Source organism: Eurytemora carolleeae, unplaced genomic scaffold, assembly GCF_000591075.1.
Source record: "Eurytemora carolleeae unplaced genomic scaffold, Eaff_2.0 scaffold5, whole genome shotgun sequence".
NCBI lineage: Eukaryota > Metazoa > Arthropoda > Copepoda > Calanoida > Temoridae > Eurytemora > Eurytemora carolleeae.
In genome coordinates this window covers 555,785-582,047 of record NW_019396741.1, presented here as the reverse complement: position 1 = coordinate 582,047, position 26,263 = coordinate 555,785, and the positions used below count along the sequence as shown (strand labels likewise).

The 26,263-nt window shown below is 34.3% G+C and overlaps 2 protein-coding genes across 7 annotated transcripts in view; both read left to right on the top strand.

The window, feature by feature from the left end:
• Positions 1–2,300: 2,300 nt before the first annotated feature.
• LOC111708072 (DNA replication complex GINS protein SLD5) lies at positions 2,301–10,157 on the top strand. Its single transcript, XM_023481329.1, has 9 exons — positions 2,301–2,305; positions 4,706–4,758; positions 5,403–5,498; positions 6,517–6,580; positions 6,975–7,090; positions 7,785–7,841; positions 8,310–8,364; positions 9,179–9,281; positions 9,838–10,157. Exons 2-9 carry the CDS (start codon positions 4,711–4,713, stop codon positions 9,953–9,955), a joined length of 657 nt encoding a protein of 218 aa, XP_023337097.1. The 5' UTR covers positions 2,301–2,305; positions 4,706–4,710; the 3' UTR covers positions 9,956–10,157.
• A 5-nt stretch (positions 10,158–10,162) lies between these two features.
• LOC111708071 (nucleoprotein TPR) overlaps positions 10,163–26,263 on the top strand; it is a 32,076-nt gene continuing 15,975 nt past the window's right edge. The window contains exons 1-21 of one of the 6 annotated variants that reach the window (XM_023481325.1): positions 10,163–10,252; positions 11,065–11,133; positions 11,607–11,723; positions 12,784–12,886; positions 13,261–13,339; positions 13,610–13,757; positions 15,295–15,356; positions 15,691–15,806; positions 16,173–16,284; positions 16,628–17,371; positions 17,721–17,882; positions 18,287–18,433; positions 18,654–18,868; positions 20,289–20,421; positions 21,449–21,549; positions 22,384–22,467; positions 22,756–22,824; positions 23,316–23,397; positions 24,939–25,055; positions 25,601–25,796; positions 26,152–26,253. In XM_023481325.1, the coding sequence (XP_023337093.1) occupies positions 10,212–10,252; positions 11,065–11,133; positions 11,607–11,723; positions 12,784–12,886; positions 13,261–13,339; positions 13,610–13,757; positions 15,295–15,356; positions 15,691–15,806; positions 16,173–16,284; positions 16,628–17,371; positions 17,721–17,882; positions 18,287–18,433; positions 18,654–18,868; positions 20,289–20,421; positions 21,449–21,549; positions 22,384–22,467; positions 22,756–22,824; positions 23,316–23,397; positions 24,939–25,055; positions 25,601–25,796; positions 26,152–26,253 (2,999 nt within the window). In that variant the 5' untranslated portion in view covers positions 10,163–10,211. Of the gene's footprint in view, positions 10,253–11,064; positions 11,134–11,603; positions 11,724–12,783; positions 12,887–13,260; positions 13,340–13,609; positions 13,758–15,294; positions 15,357–15,690; positions 15,807–16,172; positions 16,285–16,306; positions 16,388–16,627; positions 17,372–17,720; positions 17,883–18,286; positions 18,434–18,653; positions 18,869–20,288; positions 20,422–21,448; positions 21,550–22,383; positions 22,468–22,755; positions 22,825–23,315; positions 23,398–24,938; positions 25,056–25,600; positions 25,797–26,151; positions 26,254–26,263 lie in introns of those variants that run through there. The other 5 variants (XM_023481326.1, XM_023481324.1, XM_023481327.1 and 2 more) reach the window with 5 other exon arrangements.

Genomic DNA, 26,263 nt, shown 5'->3' with positions numbered 1-26,263 from the left:
AAAAGGAGGGGTGCACGTGCCTCTCTAAAAATGTAAAAATAATTAAAACTGAATGCCTTCATCCAGGCCCGTAGTTTTAGGGGACTAGCTACGGGCCTTGATAGAGACATTTATTTTTAATTATTTTTACGTGTTTTAAAAGAGGCAACAGAGTCGTACCAAATTATTTGAATTAAAAGCAACATGGCATATTTAAGATAGTTGGTAAATGGTAAATCGAATTAACTTTTCCTCAAATAGATTTAAGATAAGAACATTTCATTTCTAGAAAAATTACCTTTGTTTAACTGCTACAACTATAAAGAGAAGGTTGAGTATAAGAGAAGCAGTACAGAGAATACTCCAGCTTGCCCACCACCAGTCCTCTCCAGGTATTACCTAGAGTAACCAGGGGGTAGGAACCTTTTCTCTGGGTATTGTTTAGAGTTGACAGGGGTTAGGTCCTTTTTCTCTAAGTATTGTCTAAAGTAACCAGGGTTAGGAACCTTTTTCTCTAGGCATTGTCTATAAGAGTTAGCAAGGGTTAGGAGCCCATTACTCTATGTATCTCTAGAGTATAGGCAGAAGTTAAGAACCTTTTTCTCTAGGTTTTGTCTAGAGTTGACAGAGGTTAGGAACCCTTTACTTTAAGTATTTTCTAGAGTATAGGTAGGAGTTCAGAATCTTTTTCTCTAGGTATTGTCTAGAGTTAGCAAGGGTTAGGAACCCTTTACTCTATGTATTTCTAGAATATAGACAGGAGTTAAGAACCTTTTTCTCTAGGTATTGTCTAGAGCTAGCAGTGCTTAGGAATCTTTTAGTCTAAATATTTTCTAGAGTTGACACTGGTTAGGAACCATTTTCTCTAGGTATTGTCTAGAGAAAAAAAAAGGGATTAGGAAGCTTTTTCTCCAGGTATTGTCTAGAGAATGAAGGGATAAGGAACTTATTTCTCTAGGTATTGTCTAGAGAATGAAGGGATAAGGAACTTATTTCTCTAGATATTGTCTAGAGAAAAAAAAGGGATTAGGAAGCTTTTTCTCCAGGTATTTTCTAGAGAATGAAGGGATAAGGAACCTATTTCTCCAGGTATTGTCTAAGGATAAAAGGGGTTAAGAACCTATCTCTCAAAGTATTGTCTGGAGTATGAAGGGATTAGGAATACTTTTCTCTAAGTATTGTCTGGAGTGTGCAGGGGTTAGGAACCTTTTTCTCTAAGTATTGTCTGGAGTATGAAGGGATAAGGAACCTATCTCTCTAAGTATTGTCTGGAGTATGAAGGGATTAGGAATACTTTTCTCTAAGTATTGTCTGGAGTGTGCAGGGGTTAGGAACCTTTTTCTCTAGGTATTGTCTAGAGTATAGGAAGGATTTAAAAACCTCTTTCCCAAGGTATTGTCTAGAGCAGGGAAAGATTACATTGGAGTCCTATTACGGAATGCCCAATTGAGTTGGCAGGATACATAGATCCAGACTACTATAAAAAGTTGCATCAATATCCAAGACTGAATCGACTTTAGAGTGTCGCAACGCCTTGGTCCTTGATTTTACCTCACTTAACTTTTAACTCACTTTTACTTTTTTTTAGTAATAGACATTTACATATTAGAGCTATTTAGTAATAGACATTTATGTATTAGAGCTATTTAGTAATAGACATTTACATTTTAAAGCTATTTAGTAATAGACATTTACATATTAGGCTGGATTAGATTGGGTTGGAAAAAGTGACTTCATTACAAATGTTTAAACTAAGGAAGGTTTGGGAAGGGGGCATTTAAGATATTTGTAATGAATCTAGGCCCCGAAAAATCTCCGAATACTTGACTCTTAGTCTAATGTCAGTCTCTAGCCAAAACTCAAGGCTCTATATACGTCCGTCTAAATCGACTGTTCGTACTATACTACTTTATTAATACTAGTAAATAGAACTGACCGGAATGGCCGGTCAGGGTCAACATGAAACATAGATATGATAGATCAACGAACATAGATAATAAAGACATTACTCGCATGATTACATAATTCATTACATATTGTCTAGTTCAGGGAAGGATTAGGATTGTGATTCTCTAGGATTGGTTTAGAGTAAGTTAGGCTAAGAAATCGGCTCCCTGATTTAAAGCCTGGGAAGGGTTCACAGGAAGGGTCTAGAATAGGTTAGGATTTAATTTTTTTTTTAGAAATGATCTAGACTGCGGAAGGATTAGGAAGGTTAATTTTGGAATGGTTCAGAGTTGGCCGGGTTTAGGAAAGGTTTTTTAAGGAGTAGTGATCTGGAGTAGGATAAAATTAGGGAAAATTATTTAGGCATATTCTAAATTAGGTAATATATTTTAGGTATTTAGGAAAAGAAAGTTGTCATTACCTCTAATATATTACTTTTTCCAGCACTGGCAGATTCCATTTTTATTCTGTATATCTGAAGAAATTTTTAAACATTTTTCTATCAATTTCCTTAAAGATTTTAGAAAGTGTGTTGAATCAATGTTTTTTTTCGGATTACAACGAATCAAAATTATGTGTTCCTCTCTTTGTGCAAAAAATGTTAGTTTGAAACTGCCCGGACTATATAAATGTGGAATTGGAAGACGACATTTTAATAATATATGTGTATTTGATGTTGTTATAAAGCAAACATTTTTTTTACCATAATCTTGAATAATAAAAACTACTCTAATCGTCATGATTCCTCTAAACTTCAGAACTATTGTTTTATATAAATATTTCACACATCTGCCCCTTTAGTAAAAGTAAATTCAACCTATATGAAGCATAAAGTCTGACCGCGCCAACCTTGTTGCACCGGCTAGTCCTGTCCATAGAGCTAGGTACAGTACAAACTAGAACCGAAAAGGTTGACCCGGCTCGGAAATTCATATATACTACAGCTGCTCGTGATATGTATTTATTGTATAAATGTACATACGTATACATATTTGTTAGAATTCTCAAACAGAACATAAAAAAGCTAGAAATATATATAAAAACAATTTAAAGTTCTTAACTAGAAATATATATATAAACAATTTAAAGTTCTAAACTAGAAATATATATATTATATGAACTTATACAATCATGCATACCTGTATATAATATAAATAAATATAAGCACTATACAATCATGTATACTTGTATATAATATATAAATATATATGAACTATACAATCATGCATACCTGTATATAATATATATATGTATGCACTATACAATCATGCATACCTGTATTGTATATAATATATATGTATGCACTATATATACAATCATGTATACTTGTATATAATATATATAAGCACTACACAATCCTGCATACATGTTTATAATATATATATGTATGCACTATACAATCATGCATACCTGTATTGTATATAATATATATATGTATGCACTATATATACAATCATGTATACTTGTATATAATATATATAAGAACTACACAATCATGCATACATGTATATAATATATATATGTATGCACTATATATGCAATCATGTATACTTGTATATAATATATATAAGCACTACACAATCATGCATACCTGTATATAATATATAGCACTATACATACAATCATGTATACTTGTATATAATATATATAAGCACTATACAATCATGCATACATGTACATAATATATATGAATAAGCACTACACAATCATGCATACATGTATATAATACATATAAGCACTATACAATCATGCATACATGTATATAATATATATGAATAAGCACTACACAATATAATCTAAGGACTTTACAATCATGCATGAATCTATGCCTTTATCTGCATTGAAATCAAAGCACTACCCTCCTCCACTAAGTTCCCAGAACAACTGCCTGGCCCTGAAACTACCTTGGACTCTGGAACTTCCACTTAAACAATTTTTTTTTTCATAATAAAAGATTTTTAAATGTTCCAAAAAAGGTTGTTTCATTAAAAAAGTTGTAATTAGTTAATTTTTTTTTGTTAAAATGAGAGTCCAGGGACCACTTTCCCCACTTCCTATTATAAGTTTTCCCCTAACCCCTGCGGATAGGGGGCAGGTAGGGGTGGGGGAACTCCTACGCTTGTATCGTTAATGAAGGGTGAGAGGGAATGTTGGAGATTTTGAAAATATCAAAATCTAAATAGGGTAATTTCTTAGAGAACGATTTTATATACAGAAAGTGTATTAACTTAACCTAACCCGTAGCCGCAGCGTGCGGCCCCCTAGCCTGTCCTAGCCGCAGCGCTCGGCCCAGAAAGTGTCTTAACTAACCTAACCCTAAATAATACAAATAACTTAAAAAAAATTAAAGGTCATGTACAAAATTGATAGGAGTGGGGGGGGCGGGGGGTCCAAAAATCGTATGCTAGGACGGACCCCAATATAGTAGCAGTAAAACCACGTGCTAGTAGGTCGGATGTGTAGTAATAGCGGTTTTGGCATAGGTCAGAAGTGGAATATAGCGGATTTGCGTAGGTCGCAAGTTTAGCGTTTCGTCGTCTTTGTTTGTGTGCTCAGAAACCGCGAAATATTCTCTAACGGAATCCGCCAATACCAATTCAAAACCGAACATTCCGATCCTGGTAAACATTGTGAAACAGGAGGATAAATTATTTTCGACTTCAAATAAAATCTGTGAATAAGCGTTGTGCAATTTAATTAAAAGTTAAGTGTAAATAATTGTTTATGTTGTAATAAAATAACTTACTGTGAATAAATCGTTATTTTCTACCTTTTTCAGCTATAATGGACGATCTTACGGATATATTTGATGATTCTCGGGTGGAGGAGGAGGTAAGTGTATTCAGATTTGTGAAGCACACCTTGTGACCTTCAATTTTATTAAGTACAGTGCAATGCATTATAAATTGTTGTACAAATATAACCTTAAAACATAACATGATTTGGCCGTTTTTGCAGACAATCACATAGCGTTTTTTTTCTTTCTCTTGCAACAGGGTTTCGAAACACTTTTCAGTCCTAGAATAAGATTTTTTAGCCCCCCGACCCCCCCCCCACACCTATATTTTTGTGCATGAATTCGAGTTCAACTAATTTAAACAAAATTAATAATGGAATTTCTAGAAGCACGATATTTTGTGGAGAGCTCGGCCGCCTAGCCTGTCCTAGCCGCGGCGCTCGGCCCCCTAGCCTGTCTTAGCCGCGGCGCTCGGCCCCCTAGCCCATCCTAGCCTCTCGGCCCAGAAATTATCTCACCCTAACCTAATCCTCAATAATAATAAATGTACAAGGTGGCTGAGCGCTACGACCCTGGATTATTTTAACTATTTTCATCTAAATTAGTATTAATTTTACATTATTCCAGGGTTAGGTTTAGATTAAGACAATTTCTGGGCCACTTGAATGTCAAATTTAAGATTTTTCTAGATCCAGTTTGTAAAATCTGAAGTACATTAATCCCCTCTCTCCTACTCCAGGTTGAGGAGTTGACAGCTGAAGAGGTTCTGGCCAAACTTCAGGAGGCCTGGATCAATGAAAAGAATTCTCCAGAACTTCTTGAACCTAAAATGGAGGTATGCACATTTTTCTCTTCAAAATTTTTATTTCTTGATTTTGCAAACATATAGGATCAGAGTTGCGTGATGGTACAATAGATATTTTTTTGTTATATTTAAAATGTCCATTTTTTAGGTTAATAATATTTCTTAAAAAAGTTCCATTCTGATTCAAAACGGTATCCTTTTAAAGCTTGTTTTCGGAGATAATTGAGGAATAATTTGGATACCGACATTTTTTTACGCTTGAACTTGTAAAGCTTCAATTCTGTGAATTTCTTTCTTATCTTGCTGTAAATTCATAAATCACTTATTTAGCAATAGTAACACGGCGATTTCTTTCTCATTGTTACTCAGACAGAAAAGGCATATTTATGAGTCGGGAATTCAATAAAAATAGGGTCACTTATCATAAGTCTTAATTTTACATCGACAGTCCATTTATTTAGGAAACAAGTCTCGTAGTGTGTTCAGAGGCCGAATTTAAAGAATTTGAGCCACGGTTTAAATTTAAGCCGCGGCTCAAATATGGTTGGTTCCACTTAAATTTGATTAAATTTTTAAAGATTTAAGCCGGCGGTCAATTAAAACCGGCTTTGGAAGATTTGAGACGTGGCTTAAATTCATTAAATTCGGACACTGTTTACTGCTGACTGTAGACTGAGGGAGGGATTTTGTTTTAATATCTTTACGTTTGATACCTTGTTTTACAAAACTGAAAGATTTGATAAAAAACCTACACTAGTTGATTTTTTTTTCTATAAATTCCTCACTTGTTGAAATTCTAGTCCATCTAATTCTAATTTTGTAAGGAATTTGATTCCTGAGAGTTTTATATTGTCTAGAAAGTTGAGTGTATTTTAGAATAAATATCAACTGTATATATTGTTTAGATAGTTGAGTTTATGTTAGAACAAATATCAACTAAATATATATTGTCTAGATAGTTGAGTGTATGTTAGAAGAAGTATATATATATTGTCTAGATAGTTGAGTGTATGTTAGAACAAATATCAACTAAATATATATTGTCTAGATAGTTGAGTGTATGTTAGAACAAATATCAACTATGAATGATAACCTGGAAACCTTAGCCAAAGGTAAGAATGAGTTTGTTTCCATATATAAAACTTGTTGCACCTTATTAAGCTTATATTTACAGAATTTTAGATGTTAGTTTTTAGAAGATTTTTACACGCAAACTTTTCCCCAAGATACATCTTTAACGATGTGTTTAGGAAACTGCATAGTTGCCACTTGGAGAAATAAATGCACGTTAGAAAATTACATTTGAAGATTTGAAGATTGGGGGGAATAAGAAAAATTGGGAATTGAGTTCTTGAAAATTATTGTTGCTTCTTAGGATTATACTTTATTTTACAAAATTGTTCAATTTATAACAACTTTTTATAAATCCGTGAAAACAATTGATTCATGAAAGGTTGATAATTTTAATAATATTAATACACCGGTTCTGAAATATTATTTCTTTAGGAGATATTAGAATAAGTCTACACAAGATGGAATTATCTAGAATACGGTTTCTAATTAATTCTTACCTAAGAACAAGACTGGATAAAATACAGAATAATTTCTACTTTTATTCACAGGTAGCCTTGTTTCATTGTATTTTCTTGACAATCCATGAAAGATAAATTTCTAATGGTTCGCATTTGTAAATTTCCGTCTCAAAACTGAAAAGATTTTTAGGGTTTAATGAAACGCGAGAAGTAATTGAACTCTGCTTGATCCTTTAATTAAAGTTATCCCTACAGGGTATAACCATCACAGGATATCAGTTAAGAATGAAGATCAATGCTTGATCTTAAGATTAACAACACAAAAGTTCTGACTTGAGTTAAATTATCCGTAACTAGTTCTGAGTACTTCCCTTTTTAGTAATTTCTACCAGAGCCCGCGATTTAAAAATCTCGTGAAAATACGGCTCGGGTCTAAGCTGTCGTTGAACTTTATTAACGACTTGAGCTTTCGGATTAAAGCTGCATCTTATTTTCCACAGAGTTGAGTTCATTAAACCGGTTTGGCGGATTTCATTGTAGGAATTGGCGCATTCTGGGTTTTGATGAGAACAAGACTCAATATTGAGCCTGATTCTACATTGAAACCAACCAGAGATGGAATTTAAAGAATTTGAGCCGCGGTTTAAATCTGCCAAAACCCGGTTTAAATTCAGCGCCGGCTTAAATCTTGAAACATTTGATACAATTTTAAGTGGAACCAACCATATTTAAACCGCGGCTTACTGACAATTTTGAGTATTAGACCTGGTTTNTTTGTTTTCAGGGAACTGCTGATAATCCCAGTAAATTATCAAAAGAAGAATCAGAGTTTCTTGCCAAGGTAATTTGTATTCTGGTATTTTGTCAGTTCCTTCAAAACATGATGTCCAATCAGACAAAAAGACATAAATTAGCAGAAAAAGAGAAATTGTTTAACTTAACATTCATTATTAACTAAACTTAACATTTTTTGGCGTTGAAAATATAAATTATTTACTGGGAAGTTTACTTTACCAAGGGTTCCCGAAGGCAAAGATGGTCTAGGGAACCCGTGGTAAAGTAAATGTTTAATTTCCGGAAAAAGTAGTTTTTTCTTGAAAACTTAGCAGAGTGGGTGGTTAATTTACTAAATTCTCCCAAGGGACGTTAATAACTTTACGGCCCTCTGTTAAGGGCAACATGGTTCCGTACTGTTGGCCAAAAAGCGGAAAAGTTTTATGCAAGTTTTTCGGTTTTCCGGTCTGAAAGAAAATTTCTAACTAGAAATATGTATGGGAAAATTCACTGAAATAAGATAATTTGCTTTCAGTACCAGGAAAGTGTAGGGGAACTATTTCATACTCTTTGTTTGCGGCATCTTCCAGGTGACTTAAAACAGTTTTGATGATATCATAAATCTTTAAGATTAAAATTATCAACATCCAGGGTTGGTTTAAGATTTTGGTCGGTGACCTTTATTAAACCCCCCCTCCCATCCACCGGACGTTGGGTATTCTATGCGCGGAATTAAAGAAGATAAATGATATTCAGCGGGGGGAAATTAAATGAAATTATTAAATGTTAAACTTTTTTACAGTATTTTATTTGGACAATTTTAAATATGAATTGTAATAAAAACAGTTTTGCGCCCAATTGTTTAATCTGTAGATGTTTAGTAAAGGGAAATATTTTTCTAAAAACATTTGACAGATGTGTATTGTATTATACCACATTCTTATCGGATTTACTACATAGCCAAATCGGCAATAATGCTTATTATTCGCACCCATTTCGTGAAATAAATATGATTATCCATGAATTAGGTGACAACAATAAGAATTATTTACCAGGAACTTGATAGATAGATAGATCCTCGAACTAGGTGACAACAATAAGAATTATTTACCAGGAACTTGATAGATAGATAGATCCACGAACTAGGTGACAACTGACAATAATAAGAATTATTTACCGGGAACTGTGAAAAATCAAGAGATAGAGTTGAAACATCTGAAAATCAGTTTACAGAATTTAAAATATTGAAAAATGGATAAGTTCTGGGCAAAAATATTTTTTCTCTTAAAGATTTCATCAAATTATGTTAACCTTTGATATTTTTGAATTTTGTAAATTGAATTAATTTTTGAAAATTGAACCTGGTTCCAATGAAAACCAAATTGACGATGTTTAAATGTTTAGGTAGTTTTGATCTTGGAAAAACAGGCATAAAACCTCCTCAACCTAATTTTCAGTCTGCTGTATTCATCAAAGTTCTCCAGGATATAGATGGACTAGAGATAAGGCACGTATTACTATACCAGCTTGTTATTGTTTATGTTGTTGCCGAGATTCTTTAAGATATGGCTACGGGAGATTGATTGGTGATTTATTGATTGATTGGTTGATTGATTGATTAGTTGGTTGGTTGCGTGCTTAATTTATTGATTCATTCATTCATTTCAAGGTTATAATGCAAGGAAAGTTATTTCAGAGGTGTAAGCAAATTTTGTACTGCAGTGTACTGTCTCTGGGCATTAATGCAAACACAAGAAAGATGTCACAGCCTGGCATGGGATCCATCTTCCACGTAAAAAAAAAATCAATGAAATATTCTGGTCATAGGAAAGTATTATGTGAATTATCAAAATTATCAAAATTAAATGCTTTTATCCTCCTCGGATACTAAACGAACACTGATGCAACTATTCTTGTTTACAAATACCGCATAGAGAGAACTGGTTTCAGTATGTACACAGAGTATACGCTACTCCAATTAACTTTCCTTGCATTAGTACCTTGATTGATTGATTATTTGGTTGATTGATTGATTCATCCTTTCATTCATTTATTCTCTCTAGGGATGGTGCTGGAGCTGGTCGTGATGAAACGATAGATCTAGAAGTTGGTGAACAGCACCTAGTTCAGTACTCATCAGTTTCACATCTTGTGGAAGGAGGAGCTGTTAGGTTATCATAGTGGTGCTGCTTCTCACAGCTTCTTAGCCTTAATTTTTTTCATCTACATTATAATATTTCACACCTGTTCTTGGGCACTTAGTTGTTAGGTTTTAAAACACTAGATCAAGTTTCTGGTTCTTTCAGCGGCTGCCAAGTATCTACTGTTGTATAATAATATGCATCAAAGTCATTTATTTTGATTTTTATATATTTCAGAAAAATATGTAAACTTTCTATAGATCTAGAATTAAGGAAGCCTTTAAAAAGTGATAATAATGAGAGGAAAAGGAAGTAAAGGGAAGTCTCCCCCAACGAGGTAATTTCAAATTTATTGGAGTACATTTTTCTAGGCCCCCCCCCCATTCACTCCTTTACTCATCTTGTATATGTTTTCGTTTTCTTTTATGATACATTATCTTGAAAATCTTTTTTCCCCCCAACCCTCATTTTAAATATCATCTTACTTACCCATAATGCTATGCTAGGTTTTTTTAATGGTTTTATTTCTGAATCAAGGAAGATAAACAAATTTGGGGAAAATATTCAAATAATTTACCTGCAATCCAATATTTTTTTCCCCCAGAGTATTAAAAATAGGGATCAAGGTATTATTATTGAAATAAACAGGGGTGAATATTTTCATAAAAATCCTCCCCCCCCCTCTTTTTAAAATCGTTTTTTTACGCCAGAAGTTACGTATACCCCTGTCCTTTTTATGATATATTTTTCCAAACACTGACTGTGTGGTTGCTTTCTTTCATACGAAGGAGCAGAATTGTATTTTCATATGACACCTCATACAAAATGGGCTATGACCCATTCACAATAGTTCCCTGTAAACCTTAATTTGGTCCCGTATGAAATAGTTACCAATGTTTATAGTTCTGAAACCTAATAATTTTGTATTGTAGTGTCTCTTGAAAGCATCTAGAAATTATCAGAATTTAACATAACCTAGGAAAATGATAATAGGTTAGTTCCACATCCACATAATTGATTGAATAAAGGTTTCAAGGGTACTGGTGTGAGTCGGGCATTGTCATCTTTCATGAAGCGTTACTTTAACTTATGCTGACAGACTCATTAAACATTGTCTGGTTTGCGTTTAATTTTGTTTTTGTATTTTAGAAGTTCTCCGCGGTCTGTATCAGACAGAAGCTCTAGATCCTTATATCAATCTGTTCTTGAGAAATCAAGGAATATAAAATAACTTAACTACATTTAATTTTAATTTGCTTAGCTTTCAGTGTGTTTACGAGGTTGATGTTATTAGAATGATATCTGGGTCAAGATTTATAAGTACAACCCAACATTCCATACCCTCGAGTCTTAGTTATGCCTGGTTCTTTGCTTGGTTCCAAAATTTTGCTTTTTTAAACCCAATCACCTCTGATAGGTTGAAAAGGAACAAGTCGGCTTCTAAAAACGCTCATTCAATTTCTTCAGCTTATAAATATCGGAAAATAAAATTTAAATTATTTAGTTTTCATAGAATACTTTGCTTAGTTTAGTATACAGACACATCCAATTTTGACGATAAGTAATTTCCATGATTTCTAACAAAATCAAGAATTCAATTGTTAGGTTTACAGATGAAAAACCTTACCTTGTACTCAATTCCAATTTAATCCTGTCAGTGGATATGTAGAAAATATATATTTGATTAGTAGAAATAAATCTGAACTGGAAGCCCCCAGGATACAGAAATCCAAGCTGGATAAATCAAAGAGTAACAGTTCAAGCCTTGAGACTCCTCGGCTCAATAACTCAGGAGTTGAAAGTAACAGGTAGGGCAGTTTTATTAAACCTTAAAGGGGTAATTTCAAAATGACTCTTAATTTATGGAGTACAAGATCTTTAAAAGCTTTGTTTGATTAAAGCAGTGTTCAGGATTCATTTAATTTTGATGCGGAATTTTCAAATTTGTTGTCTTTTTTTCTTCGCGTATTTTTATGCTGAAACTTTCAGGAAATTTTTATAAATCTCTTTTTTCAATAGTTCAGATTTGGATTATGAGAGTAAAACAGTTTTTTTTTGGCATTTTTTGGTTGATACTTTGCCCTTGGATCATTGGATCCGCATATATTGGTTGATACTTTGCCCTTGGATCATTGGATCCGCATATATTGGTTGATACTTTGCCCTTGGATCATTGGATCCGCATATATTTGGTTGATACTTTGCCCTTGGATCATTGGATCCGCATATATTTGGTTGATACTTTGCCCTTGGATCATTGGATCCGCATATATTTGGTTGATACTTTGCCCTTGGATCATTGGATCCGCATATATTTGCAAATCCGGATCCAGAAAGCCAATTAAAGTTTTTTTACTTCAAAGATTTATTATTTTCATATTTATTGAAGTGACCTAGTGTATTTTAAATCCTTTTAAGTAATCAAAGTAAAATTTAGAAATTATTGTGAAATAATTATGTATTAGAAATAATTATGTAGGTCACTTTTTCAAAGAATCTGAAATAAAAAATTACCAAATTCCAGGTTGGATACTGTAACAAATAAGTAAACACTTAAAAAACAATTTTTCGTTTATGAGCCCATTGAAATGATCTAGTTTTCAACATCAAGCTTCAAGGTTTTTTTGCAAACAAAGATTTAAACAACTGAGGTTTTAACTTTTTGTATTTTTAGTCTCTCCTAGAATATTAATCCATATTTTTAGGGGTACAACAAGTTACTGCTCTGAATATACAAAAAGAGTTCAGACCTTTCCTTATTTGATTTAAAATAACTCGGCAAGGGACTGACTTGTATATTGAAATGAGATTTTTAACATCATTTTATAATTTTTAATTATCATAATTTTAAGTATATGTACATTTTAGTAGTCTGGAGAATACAGAGCAAAAGAAAGGAAGAGCTATGGCAGTTTGGTATGAGTTTAAAGACAAGATAACTCCAAGAACAGCTATTTCAAATTTTATGACGGTATGTACATAACACATAATAAATAAACCATTGTATAGATCTTTCTCTTTTTTCTTGATTTAACACAATTTGAAAACAAAATATTTTTATTTTGGTTGGAACACAAAGAGTATGTGAAAGATTTAATACAATAAAGGTGTGTACAAAAAACTTGTACAATTAATCATTATGAATAATGAACTTTTTTTTCTAAAAATTTTAATACAAATCTATTTTTTGTCAAAGGTTTAATGACAATTCTTCAAGGACTTTCATATTTTAATAAATGTTTGAATTTAAGGTTTTTAATGTTCTTTTAAAAACTCTAGGCTCTTGGAGATGAAGCTGTTACCCCTTTGAATTTAAGGTTTTTAATGTTCTTTTAAAAACTCTAGGCTCTTGGAGATGAAGCTGTTACCCCTTCAGAAGTTTTTAACTCGCAGAAACTTTCCCAGAAAACAAACCAGGATCTTGGTAACATACAATTCAGATTTTAATGTTATTTGATAATTTTGATATCTTTTTGTTATTTTAAGTTTAATTCTTTAAATTGATTTGATTTGATTTCTCTATAATTTCTTTTGATTTAAGCCCACTATTATTCCAGAAGAAATTTGGCGCCATCTTATTTTTTGGAATGTAAAACCCTCAAAAAAAGATTCAGATGTTTTAAAAATTTTGTTTTCTTTTTTAAAATTTTGTTTGTACCATTTACAGCTGGTAATAAATTGATAAAATCTGCAGGCGGATCATATTCATATTTGCGGGGTGTAAGTGGTATAAATGCATCTACAGTGATCTCGGATATTTCTGCATCATCCCTCTCTTCCTCATCCTCACGAGGTTCTCCAAACCCAGTCAGGAGTTCCAGGAGCTCAAGATCAAGATCACGGTAAGTTAAAATTAATGACAATAATGCCAATGGGCATCAAGTAATTGAAATTTTCTTAACTTCAATCATCCATTGCCAACGTTTAAAGTTTTCTGAGAACCAAAATTTTAGATTCAAACAAAAAATGTTCAGCAATGCGCAGAGCATTTATGGTTGATATTCAAAGCAGAGGGTGGGTTTTACTTTGAAACTGGTAGAGTGAAAGGAGTGATCATGCTGAGGATAGAAGAGAGACTGGTCCGTAGGTAGGTAGAGAGAGAAAAATAAAGCTGGGCCTGAGTGGGCCATGTGGGCGGGTGAAGGCAGTGTACAGTAGTACAGAGTAGAATATAATTTTCTGCAGGGTTGTTATCTTCCTCACTCGTTTTAACAAACTGTCATTATGTCTAGTTGCCTAAACAAGCATGAGCTAGACTGTACCTTGAAGAAGCCAATGGAGTTGAGCTAATCTTTATTTTGAATCCTTATGTCAGCTGCAACTCTGGCTATGGCTAAAACTAGGGTGGTGGACAGGGTACAAGAGCAGCTGTCTGATTAAAGACTGAGGTCGTATTGTCCACCCAGATGTTAATTGAACGGTTTTTTGTCCATTTGTGGCCTCCAGATTCTTCTAGAAAGGGACCAACTAGATCCAGGGCTCTACCAACTGCTCTCCCAGTTGGTGTTGGTTTACATAGGTTAATGGTTATGGATCATGGAATGTAGGCCCACTAGCCCTGTGACGGCGCCAACTTCAAGGCCCATGGTCTCCATTGAAGCACTGCAGCATCCATGTAAACATTTAGGGCCCAGGGAGGAAGGTTTTTGTCCAAGTTTATTAGTTTCTCTCGTCCAGAGCATAGTCTGAGCATGCTGAAACAGAAGAAATCTGCTTTTTTAATTGAGGAGTGAGTTTGATAGCGGTGTGGAAACACTGTTTAGGTCAAGAATATGGTGGATGTTGAACCTGCCAGTTGGGATGAGAGGTTGTATATGAATAATTTTCCCAACAATTCTCCAAATAGTAACTTGAGGATCAGCCTCTGAATCTAGTAGGTCACATAGGTTATGCAGTAGCCTGGACATCTTTTCATAGTCTAAGGACCAAGTCCATGTGCTTGTGTCATGTAGGACACCTCACACTAGACCTTTTGTACTTGGGTCAAGGGATTTTTCAGGGTCATCCCTTGGGCCCGAAGGTGGCCATGTGGGCGGGCAAAGGCCGCGTACAGTAGCAGAGAGTAGAGTATAGAGTTTTTGCAGGGTCGGTCCTAAATGTCGTCTTTCCCACTCAGTTTAACCAACTGCCCATTTCCAGTCGTTTTAACAAGCATGATTTGATTTAAAATATGCCTTGGTAGGTTCCATAAGAAAATAATCGGTGTAAAACGCTGATTCCAGATATGCAATTTTCTCAGAATTTTTGACGCTTTACCCTTCAAATCAAAATTTAAGGGGTTTTGTTCCAGCGGCCTGAAATAGTTCATTGGCCGTTTGATGCCTAGACCCTGTATTTTAGTGTTTATTTTAACTTAAGGACATTTTTCTTTTGTTTTAGGGTTTTGAACTCAGATGAGATGGATCTGGATAAAGATATTACAAGACCTATCAATAAGACAGGGAATTCAGATATTTTTTAACATTTTTATACCTTAAAAAACGAAACGTACACAGACAGTTTATTTAGATTTAAGACTTGCTTACTCCAGTGGTTTTATTAAAAAGAATAACACCTCGCCATTTTTATTTTTACAAAGCAACTGTGTCAATATATCTTTATAGTCGAAAGTTTTTTTTTCAAATAATACATTGAACTATCTATCTTGTCTGATTAAAGTTTATGGCCAGTCAGAAAAAAGAACTTTTCTGGTTTGAAAACCACCAATGAAAACTGAGGAATTTACAGTGTAATCTTATTTTTGATAACCTAGTTATAAAATTTCTGTATTAAAAGCAGGAAACCTGACGGATGCTGATTTTGATGCTGACACCACTATGCTGCCTCCTGTCAGGGTTCCCAGGAAAAGGCGTAAGAATGATAACCGGCCCAATCTAGATTTTTCAGTACGGGTAAACAAACATTTTAAGCTTTAGGAATCTCATGGACCAAGATGGGGATTCCACATTTTGAAATGTCTCATAATAAAATTGTTTTAAAAAGCAGACTGCAAAAAACCCAGGTTGCAGAAAAAAAATACTTTTCGGTGGTGGGGATTCATTAAAATTAACGATCCAGCAAGTTTTGAAATTGTTCACCACATTTTTCGTAAATTTTTCTTTTCTCCAGGGCTATTTTTTTATAGTTTATTAATAAACAGAGCACCTTAATAACCTTCATGAAACAGTCTGTAATGAGAAAGTTGATCAATTCTTTGATTTGAATAAATGAATCATGATTAAAAAATTTCCTTTTCAAAACTCTTAATTTTTTTTGAGGTCCCCCGGATATCTGATGGAACTATTGAATCTACAACTCTACTGCAGGATTTAACCCCCTCCCCTGAAATCAGAATTACAAGAAGGAATAAGAATATTCCAATAATTCCAGGTAAACAATCGGATTTAACCCCCTCCCCTGAAATCAGAATAATTAACTCCCTCCCCGGAAATCAGAATTCCAAGAAGGAATAAGAATATTCCAATAATCCCAGGTAAACAATAGGAATTAACCCCCTCCTTTGAAATCAGAATTCCAAAAAGGAATAAGAATATTCCATTGGTCACATTTTTTTTTTGGGGGGGGGGAGGGACAATCCTTAAAGATTTGTTACCCAAAACTCTGTAAAACAAATTTTCTTTGAAAAATAATGTTTCCCCTAAAATCCAAAAAACTGTTTAGCCCTGTTAATTGTAGAACCAAGAGGCCTCATAACATGATATTAATATTTAAGATATGACTGTTGCATCTCCGGTGGGGAAGTTAAATACAGAACAGCCTTCCCCCTCCCCTGTGATTAGGCTGAAGAGAAAGAGGAAGAATCAAATGATCGAACTCTCAGATATTCGAACCCCTGAGAACTCTATGGTGAAGAAATATGAACCTAAGCAGGCAGACACCAACCTGGAGCCTCCTGCTCCACTTCAGTCAAACCAGACTGTAGGCGGAGATTTATCCAACCTTGATCCTTCTCCAGTAATAAAAGCAAGAACAAGAAGGATTAAAGAACGTTCTATGCACATGTCTGCCATGGAAGTAACTTTTGAGGACACTGCTGAGATTTCTGCCACCGCCCAAGTAAACTCCAGTACATCTTATGGTGTCAATAACATTGCAGAATCTTCAAATCAGACAAAAGGTAGATCAGAAGACAATTCTGGACTGGAGCCCTCCCCAGAGATTAAGCAAATGAAAGGCAGGAAAAGAGAACGATCAATCCATAAGTCGGCCATGGAAATGACAATTACCAACAGCCAAGATGTATCTGAAGCCACAGGAGAAGCTGAATATTCTAAAACATCATTAAACCAGTCAAGCACTAAACATTTCAAGCTTGCAAATAAATCTGCGAACATGTCTGTCGATAAATCCGCTATTAAATCTGCAAAAAAATCCACGGATAAGTTGCTATCTAACAGATCAATTGGAGAAAATGGGTCCATAGGAGTATCCCCAAGTCCAGCGATTCGCGTGAAAAGTAAGTTTAACAGTCAAATTTTTAAGCCTTTGTTGGAATGGATTATCAGTTTTTCTAACTAGAATCGGGGTAAAAATCCCAGAGTACAAATGGGACTTATTCTTCCCTGCATTGCATAATATAGCCCTGTCCTCTTATTATTATTATGGACCCCTCCCCCATCCCTCCTTCCAGAAAAATCTCCCTTGAATATTCTATTTTAAAGTTACAAGTTAGGTTAGTTCAAGATAGAGGGAGGTTGTACTTTTTAGAGGGGGGAGGGGGGGTCCACGGTACATGTAATACAAGATTATACATGATCTGGTTTGATTTAAAGAATAAATGTTGAAGTGATAATTTGTCTGTTTAGAATCCAGACTACGTGTAGATCTAGTAAACCTATCTGTGTCAGCTGTAGCTAGTCCTGGAGCAGAACCTATCGAAAATCTTGCCAGTAATAAAACTAGTAATGCATCCACAGCTAAACAAGATATTACTCAGGTGCTGGATGTAGAGTTAAGCACTGCAGCAGGTAGTTTATCCTTTCTACCCCTCAAGGTTTATGTTCCTTGTGGTTCCTTGTTATCCAGGGGTAGTTATTTTGTAGAATAATACCCCCCCCCCTTCTTCTTATTAAGTTTTGTCTACATTTTTTCTTTTCTTCGAAGCAATTTTTTCAGCGGTAAAACTTTCAACAAACATTGGGGGGGGGGGTAGGGGAATTTAATATTCCTTACATATTGAAAAATGATTTTTCAAGAAAATGTATATTTTGTATGGTCTGTTGGTATTTCGAATTTTTTATATCAATTTTTATCCCGTGTTTTTAATCTGTGGTCATTTCTGTTCCCGAACTTAAATTTTATTTCTCAGAATTGTTTTATTTATTGTGTTATTAAAATGTTTGTTTGAATGACGATTACATAAAAATTGTAGATTCTAGTGATGTAAAGAGGAGTCTACCTAGCCGGGTACGAAGGATGGAGAAGAAGAAGAAGATGTTGGAGGATTTTGACCTCAGTAATCTATCCCAACAATCCTTAGTTCAGATTGGATCTATCTCTATACCGTCCATCTTGAAAAGTAGGAAACTAGATAATTGACGGGAATACTTTTTTTATACACCCTGTGCTTCATTTACCCTCCGGGAAAAAAAATTAAGATAAAAATAGACAGAAAGGAAAACAGCCCCAATATTAGACTTGATGAAATTAAATTTTTTATCTAAAACTCAAAACTACAAATATTTAAATGCTAATTGCGAAAAATACTAAATTATTTTATTTAAGAAATTACATTTTAGATTCACTGGATGATGAAGATGATACATTACTTCCGGATGAAGAAGAATCCCAACTATCTAATTCTACCCGGAATAAAACTCATCCCTCCCAACCCATCCTTGATGCAACGCTACCGTCCATACAGGAAGACATTCAGTCCGCTTTGAAAGAGAGAAACTACGCTTCTCTAGCTGAGAATGTTTCTTCCAATAAGGCCGACAATGTTGACGAAAAGGTATCTTTCTGTGATATTTATTTAAAAATTCATATTTCTGAGATTTAGATTTTTGTAGGATTGTAGGAAAATAATTCATCTTTTGTATAAAAAGTTCTTAAAAGGGGGTTAATTTAAACTTCAATGTTATTCGTGAATCTTAGAAATTTATAAAATACTAGCTGAAGGGCTCGGCGTTGCCCCTGAAAAAACAAAAATTTAAAAAATTAAAAAAAGTTTCAATTTGTTTAAAATTCCAATTTTTTAGCCTTGAACACCCCATGGCCACCTATGAGTTTCCACAAAAAATTTCAGTCCGATCGTTCCAGCCTTTTGGCCAGCTATACGCAAAATATACATATACGAATGTCTTGTTTTATTATATAAAAGATAGATATAACGCGGCTATATTCAATATTCATCCAGCAAAAATATGTCTCTTTTATAAATTCATTTTTGATAGTAAAAATAGCAGAAATCAAAAATGGAAAAGCTTAGTAAAGATTGTTTTAAATTTCTGATGAAATGTAATCATAAGTGGTATGTAAGTAAATATCCGAAAGTGTCTCTATCTTGAGAGACCAAGACTGCCAGTGAATTATAGTCATAAAAGAAATAAAAACCCTACTTTTTTACATTAATCCGAAGATTTTACCACCAGTTGGCTGCGGTTTTTCGTTACAAAACCACGTGGGACTCATGTCCCTGTGGCCACCCGGGCGAGCATAAACCATTGCACTATGATAAGCTGGAACAAGCCGGACCACCAACTATGGAAGAGTCCGGAGCTGGGAACTTTAGAATGGTGGATATCGAGATAAATGCGTAATCCTCTCTTTTTGCTAATTTCGAGACTAACATAATCTCGAGATTTAATATTTAGATCAACAAATTTGATTCTAGGAGTGCCAGATTTATTCGTTTTCTTTACTGGAAGGGCCTTCACTTAATTTCTTACACATTTATTTATTTATACATTAGTTAAAATTAGTTAAAAAAGAATCTCAAACGTATTATTTCATATTTTTCTTTACCGATTAATTTACGAAACTGCTGACAACGAATTCTTTATTTGTTAGAAATTGCGGAGATCTCTCATGGGATAGAATCTATTTTCAAGGCTGTCATTGGTCAATACAATTTACGAACTATATTCCTGCACTCTCATTGAATAAAACAATGTACGGATATCCAAAGAGAGAGAAAAAGATTGGATTAAGGACTAAAATTAAAAGTTTCCACAGTGGATATTCGGATTAAGCAGTCGGGATTGAAGGTTATCCATTCTAAATTTCTCATCTCAGGTCGAAGAGTAGGGATCTGGTAGTGTTAGCGCTACCAGCAGCATCATAATAGATAGATAGCTAGATAGTGGTCCTATTATTTATTCAAAAACTGAACTGAACCAAGGCCAGAACTTCTAAATTAGTCTTGAATTTAGGTTTTGAAGTCTGCAGCTCTTAGCTTGAGGCGTAGTGGTGGTGCGCGTCTAGTTGAACAAGGGAAGAGTAGAGTTGAGGAACTAATTTACAGTCCTATCATCAATACACCTAGTCCTAGCATCAGACAACTAGGTCATTTTTGTTCTATTATTATTTATCCACATTTTTAACACTGTTTTTAAATTAATTCATTTTCACCTTTATCTAAAGTGAATCTCCATGTTAAGATGACAATGTATGATTGACGACTGTAGACTTAAAAACTTTTATCAAATCATTATTGTGGAAAATATTGTCGTTTTTCGAAGTTAAAAGTGTTAAGATCCCGATTGAAAATTATCAGTTTTCAAAATCACAAATATTCATATCTAATTCAAGCTTGATCAAACCAAGCTTATAAGGGTACGGTTGTAAATCAGGACGGTCATTTAAAATTAAACTTACAGTTCGGTTAAAAGCAGTTGTTTTCTTCAATGTAGTGCTGAAAAGCCCAAAACAATTTCTACTTCAGTTAAGGGGAAAAATTAAATTTGGAATGAACTGATTATTTAGCAAAATATATATCCCTGTGGCCTGTATTGAAGAATGTCTTGTCCCGGACCTTTGGATTATGGGTTTGGAATACCTGCAATAAAGTATATGGCAGGCTGTGAGCTGATAAGTTTACAGCTTTTTAATTTACTTTGCCGACTCTCTAAACCAGCTTAAAGGGACTGTATTTATATAATGTACAATAATTTACAGTGATCCTCAATTTAAAGGGTTGCAGACCTGATAGATTCACAACGGTACCCATAGCCTTTTATCGGAATAACATTAAGGAAAAATAGAAATTCTTGTCTCAACAAGAATTGTCTCTGAAATGGCCGTAAGACACTTTTAAAGTATTCCGGCATGGAATTTTAACAATTTTCAGATAAAAAACAAGTAAATTTAATTCAATATGGTTCGGACAAGGGCTTCAAGGGTACCGTTGTGAATTAGGTCTAACTTTTTATCTGAATAGTAAATTGAAACTAGGTTGACAGTCTAATGCCTGTATTTAATGGTATTTTCTCCATACAAAACTTCACTTTGTTCAACAAAGATATTTCCTCAGTTCTACTTAAAGTGCAGGTTGTGATAAATGTTTTCATTATCATTCAGTTTTTGTGTTTAGGTATGAAGGAAAACATTCCCGAGTTAGGAGAAGAGCTAGAGAACCAGGAGATGGAAGAGGAGGAGGAGAATGACAAGTTAGCGCTTTTAGAGGAGACTAAGGCAGGATTTCAACTAAACAAACTGAACATGCTTTGTATTATGAGTTCCAGGAAGAATGTGGAAGATTTGAAATTGTCGAATTAACTAGAAACACAAATTGTGTGTTGTGTCTATTTCTCTTTGACTTTCAAGCTATTCGATAAACTATAGCAACATAAATTATACATAAGTGTGTGCCACAGTGTGCAGCATGGGTGAGCTTGACGGGTGGGGTTCTGGTGCCTCTCATCTCAATAATGAACCTGAAATAGAATATACTTCAAATATATTTGATTGAACTAGTCCCATTTTCTTATATATTCAAATCTCGTATTAATGGATTGCAAGTTTAGGCTGCAGTAGGGTTCCAATTTAAATTCTCTTAAAGATCTTTACTGTTCATGTAAAGCTGAGACATTACTTCAAGTGATCCTCATGATCCTTATTTGTAGAGCGGAATGTCTGGTCCTTAACCCTATCCCGATTGGGCTATTTTAGTCTAATAAAGATGGGGGGTGTTTCCCCCCCCCCCTTATGAGTTTGCCCTTAGAGTTGAGATAGTTGAGAGTGATACATGTCACAAGTCCAACTTTTCAAGACTTGCTCATTAAAAAGAAAATTAGACCTCTAGCTTTCTAATGTAAGCCATTTTTTTAATTATTCAGAAGAAACCGCAGGGGGGGGGGTGGAAAACACCCCTTCCAATCGTGATAGGGTTAACAACTTTTTTTTATGAAAGGACAACGTAGATATCCTTGTTTTATAGCTGACAAATTGAATGTCAGGATTCTCGAGGTAACAGCGAATTTACAGTCCCTTGAATAAACCATTTTAAATGTGAAATCCTTAACTAAGGCTAAGCGCGGTGCACGTAAATCTACTGTGAATGGTCCGCTTGTGCGCGTACCTGATCTTTCAAATATAGCAGAAGCTATGGAGGTAATAAAAATAATAAATACTGACATATTTTCACAATTTTTAGAAATTTTTATTTGTAAATTTTGATTAAATTTTAAAATGACTTTTTTTGCAATAAATTCTTCCATTTTTATTTGGTTTTTTCGGTGAATAAATCTTTAGACCCCAGTGAGGGGTATATTGAGAATATCGACCGTATAAAGTCTATAGATTCACTAATTCACCATTTCTATCACTATATTTTATGGTGATATTTAAAGAAAATAAATCTTTAATCGATTTTAATAAAGTGATGTTTTTTGTTTTCAGTCTCAGAGCCATGTTCTTGATCCCTCTAAAAGCTCTGGTTTGTTCCGGGTTCCCACACCCCCAGATCAGGTTGGTCTAGAGATATATATATTTTTCCTCTATTTTCTTAAAAAATCCCCCCCCCTTATTTATCTCTATTTGCTAATATTTACTCCGAATAGTCTCAGTAAATCATTTATTTTCCCCACCTAAGCAATTAAAATTCCGTAAAAAATCACTGCATGGGGCGGGGAGGGGGGGGGGGATTTATTAAATATAACAACGTTTTAAAAATAGAAGTCAGTCGACACAAACAATATGATTGGAATATGCTCAATAACATGTATATTGTATATTTAGCAACAGTTCAGTTTTTTATATAGATAATTACCACAAACCCAATCTAAGGAATTTGAGCTGGGTCGCTGAACTACCTTTCGCGGGTTCAAATCTTTATTCAATGTGAAAGTTTCATGAAGATTTGAGTCTGTCATTCAGGATTTAAACCGGCGGTGGGTAGTTCGGCGACCTCTCCAAATCATTAAATTGGGCCCCAGGTCAAGGAAGTAAAAGTAAACATGGATTCTTTGTTAAAGAAGTCTACTCGAAGTCCCCGTGAAACTGTAGGGATGACAGAGTCCCCTGGAGTCCGAAGATCACGAGGTATGGATTCTAAACTATTATTTATGTATATTATACTTCGCACTCATCTTCTATTTTTTAATAGTTTTCAGCAATTTCTCTTCAATAAAACGAAGAAAAAAAATTCTCGTGAATTTTCAATACTTAAGGGGAAAAATTTTGTTGTAGGCAACTTTTATTAATTCTGAGCATTCATAAACCTTCCCTGGGGTCATGTGAGGTCCCACACGAAATTTGGGCCCGATCGGTTCAGCCATTTAACGTTTAATGGATACAAACGGACAAACAAGCAGACAGACAGACAAGCAAAGAATAAACATTGAGATGAACGTGAAAGGAAATGGAATGGGTAGGAAAAATACGTCACGTTACTTCGAGAACTCGTTTGATCACAAGAACCAGGTTAAACTAAGGCTTCGCGGAACGCATTGCCAAATGCCCATGGATACGTTTCGATGGTTAGAAGCGCCGCCAATTATTTCATTTAATGCCGAGGGGTTCTTTAATAATTATGATAATAATAATAATAGCTTGATCTACTAAAATAATGTACATTACTCGACTTTTAGGCGCCCATCTTCTGTTTGAATTGTGAACATGTTCTTTTGTTTACATTTAAAAACAAAGAAAATTTTTTTGAGGATTTAAAAAGAAAATCGCGGATTTTCAAGAATTTTTTTTTTACAAAATTAAAAACCTTTACAACACATTTTTTAAAATTTTTATCATTCATAAACCTTCCCTGTGGTCACGTGATGTCCCACAAAAAAATTGGGCCCGATCGGTTTAGCCGTTTTGACGTTTTTTGGATACAAACAAACAGACAAACAGACAGACAAGTCAAATTTATATATAGATTATCTTTGAATATATTTATTATTTATTGTTTAAACCTTTTAGGAGGTTTATTCCTAAATCTTTTGTTAGATATTATCCTAAGACGTGAGTATAGGAGGTTTAATCCTTAACCTATTTCTAGATATTATTCTAAGACGGGAGTATAGGAGGTTTAATCCTAAACCTATTTCTAGATATTTAAAGACGGGAGTATAGGAGGTTTAATCCTAAACCTATTTCTAGATATTATCCTAGGACAGGAGTCTAGAAAGTTTAATCTTAAACCTATTTCTAGATATTATCCTAAGACGGGAGTATAGGAGGTTTAATCCTAAACCTATTTCTAGATATTATTCTAAGATGGGAGTATAGGAGGTTTAATCCTAAATCTATTTCTAGATATTATCCTAAGACAGGAGTCTAGAAAGTTTAATCTTAAATCTATTTCTAGATATTATCCTAAGACGGGAATATAGGAGGTTTAATCCTTAACCTATTTTTAGATATTATCCTAAGACGGGAGTATAGAAGGTTTAATCCTTTACCTATTTTTAGATATTATCCTAAGACGGGAGTATAGGAGGTTTAATCCTTAACCTATTTCTAGATATTATCCTAAGACGGGAGTCTAGGAAGTCCGAAGTCTAATCCTAAATCTATTTCTAGATATTATCTTAAGACGGGAGTCTAGGAAGTCCGAAGTTTAATCCTAAATCTATTTCTAGAAATTATCTTAAGACGGGAGTCTAGGAAGAGTATCTACCAGGCAGGACTAGAAGAGTATCCTAGAGAACTAGAGAACACAAGATCATTTAGTCCTAATGTAGAGTCTACTAGAATAGGTAATTCAACCATATACTTGATAGTTAACCCTTGTCCATCTATCTGATTTCTGTAGACAGTTAACAATTATTTACATTTTTTATCTCGTTTGTGTGGGGATTCCGGGATAACTTGCTAGTTGATCCAAAATTTCATTTTCAATCAAATCTTCGAAAAGCATTTGAAAATATATCCCTGTAAACCTTTTTGTGTTCAGTTGACTGTCTTTTGGAACCGAATTAAATGTATTGAGGAGGTTGCCGAACTACTGACCGCTGGTTAAAATCTTGAATCACCGATTCACTCTTCATTTATTACATAAATCCTCAGGAGTATTTACTTTAAATTGGTGATTTAGGATTTGAATCGGCTATTGGTGGTTCAAAGACTTCTGTCAACTCCGATCCTTGTTCGATGTTTTTTAATTAAGTTTTAACTTGCATGTTAAGAAAGACATCTGAATTATTGACTTATTTTTTTTTTTGGGGGGGGGGGGTTACCAAAAATGATTGATGAAAAATCAAAATTTCAAATCTGTAAATAAACTTATATATTTACAACTTAGGAAATATGACAGGACTGCTTGATATATCTCCAGTCACCCCTGGAGTACATGTAGAGCAGCGTAGGACTAGGGTTGGCGGTACTCCAGGTTCTGTTTATAAATCTGGAGGAATGAATACAAGTACTCCCAGGGAGGATATCTTAGCTGAATCTGTTTCAAGCAGGACAAGGGAGTCCCTCGCTACCTCTCTCACTAGGTAGGAATATAAATTGACATGGTTTTGGTTTGTTCTAATTCTTCAAGGTTTTTAAAAATGCAAGTTTTTTTATTCAATTTGCCTTCACTACTTGTTGCAAGATATAATCTCTGGCAAAAGACATAATACAACATAAATTAACAAAACTATTTAACCAAGTTAGGCCTTGCATGTTATGGCAGAATAACCATTTTTCTCAGGGGGATAAAAACAGAAAACTTATACAGCGTACACTTTTGAAGACAAGATATTATATTCTTGTGTTGTGGGGGTCCACATTGGGGTCTCTTGCAGATTCCATTTACTTATGTTCCTTGAGGGAGAAATAACAAGATGTAAAGTTTTCCTTTTCTAGAAGTAGAACTCAGTCAAGTTTAAAGAGACAGAAGAGTAGCACAGATACTCAGGCTGTAACCCCAACACAGAAAGAGGGAAATTCTTCCATTACTGTTTCTAGGTGAGCCCCC

Bases quoted from the DNA above. Each gene is read 5' to 3' on its own strand.
- LOC111708072 (XM_023481329.1), top strand. From the start codon at position 4,711: ATGGACGATCTTACGGATATATTTGATGATTCTCGGGTGGAGGAGGAG. The intron at 5,499-6,516 runs GTATGCACATTT...TATATTGTCTAG, and splicing joins TTCTTGAACCTAAAATGGAG to ATAGTTGAGTGTATGTTAGA. The intron at 9,282-9,837 runs GCACGTATTACT...TATTCTCTCTAG, and splicing joins ATAGATGGACTAGAGATAAG to GGATGGTGCTGGAGCTGGTC.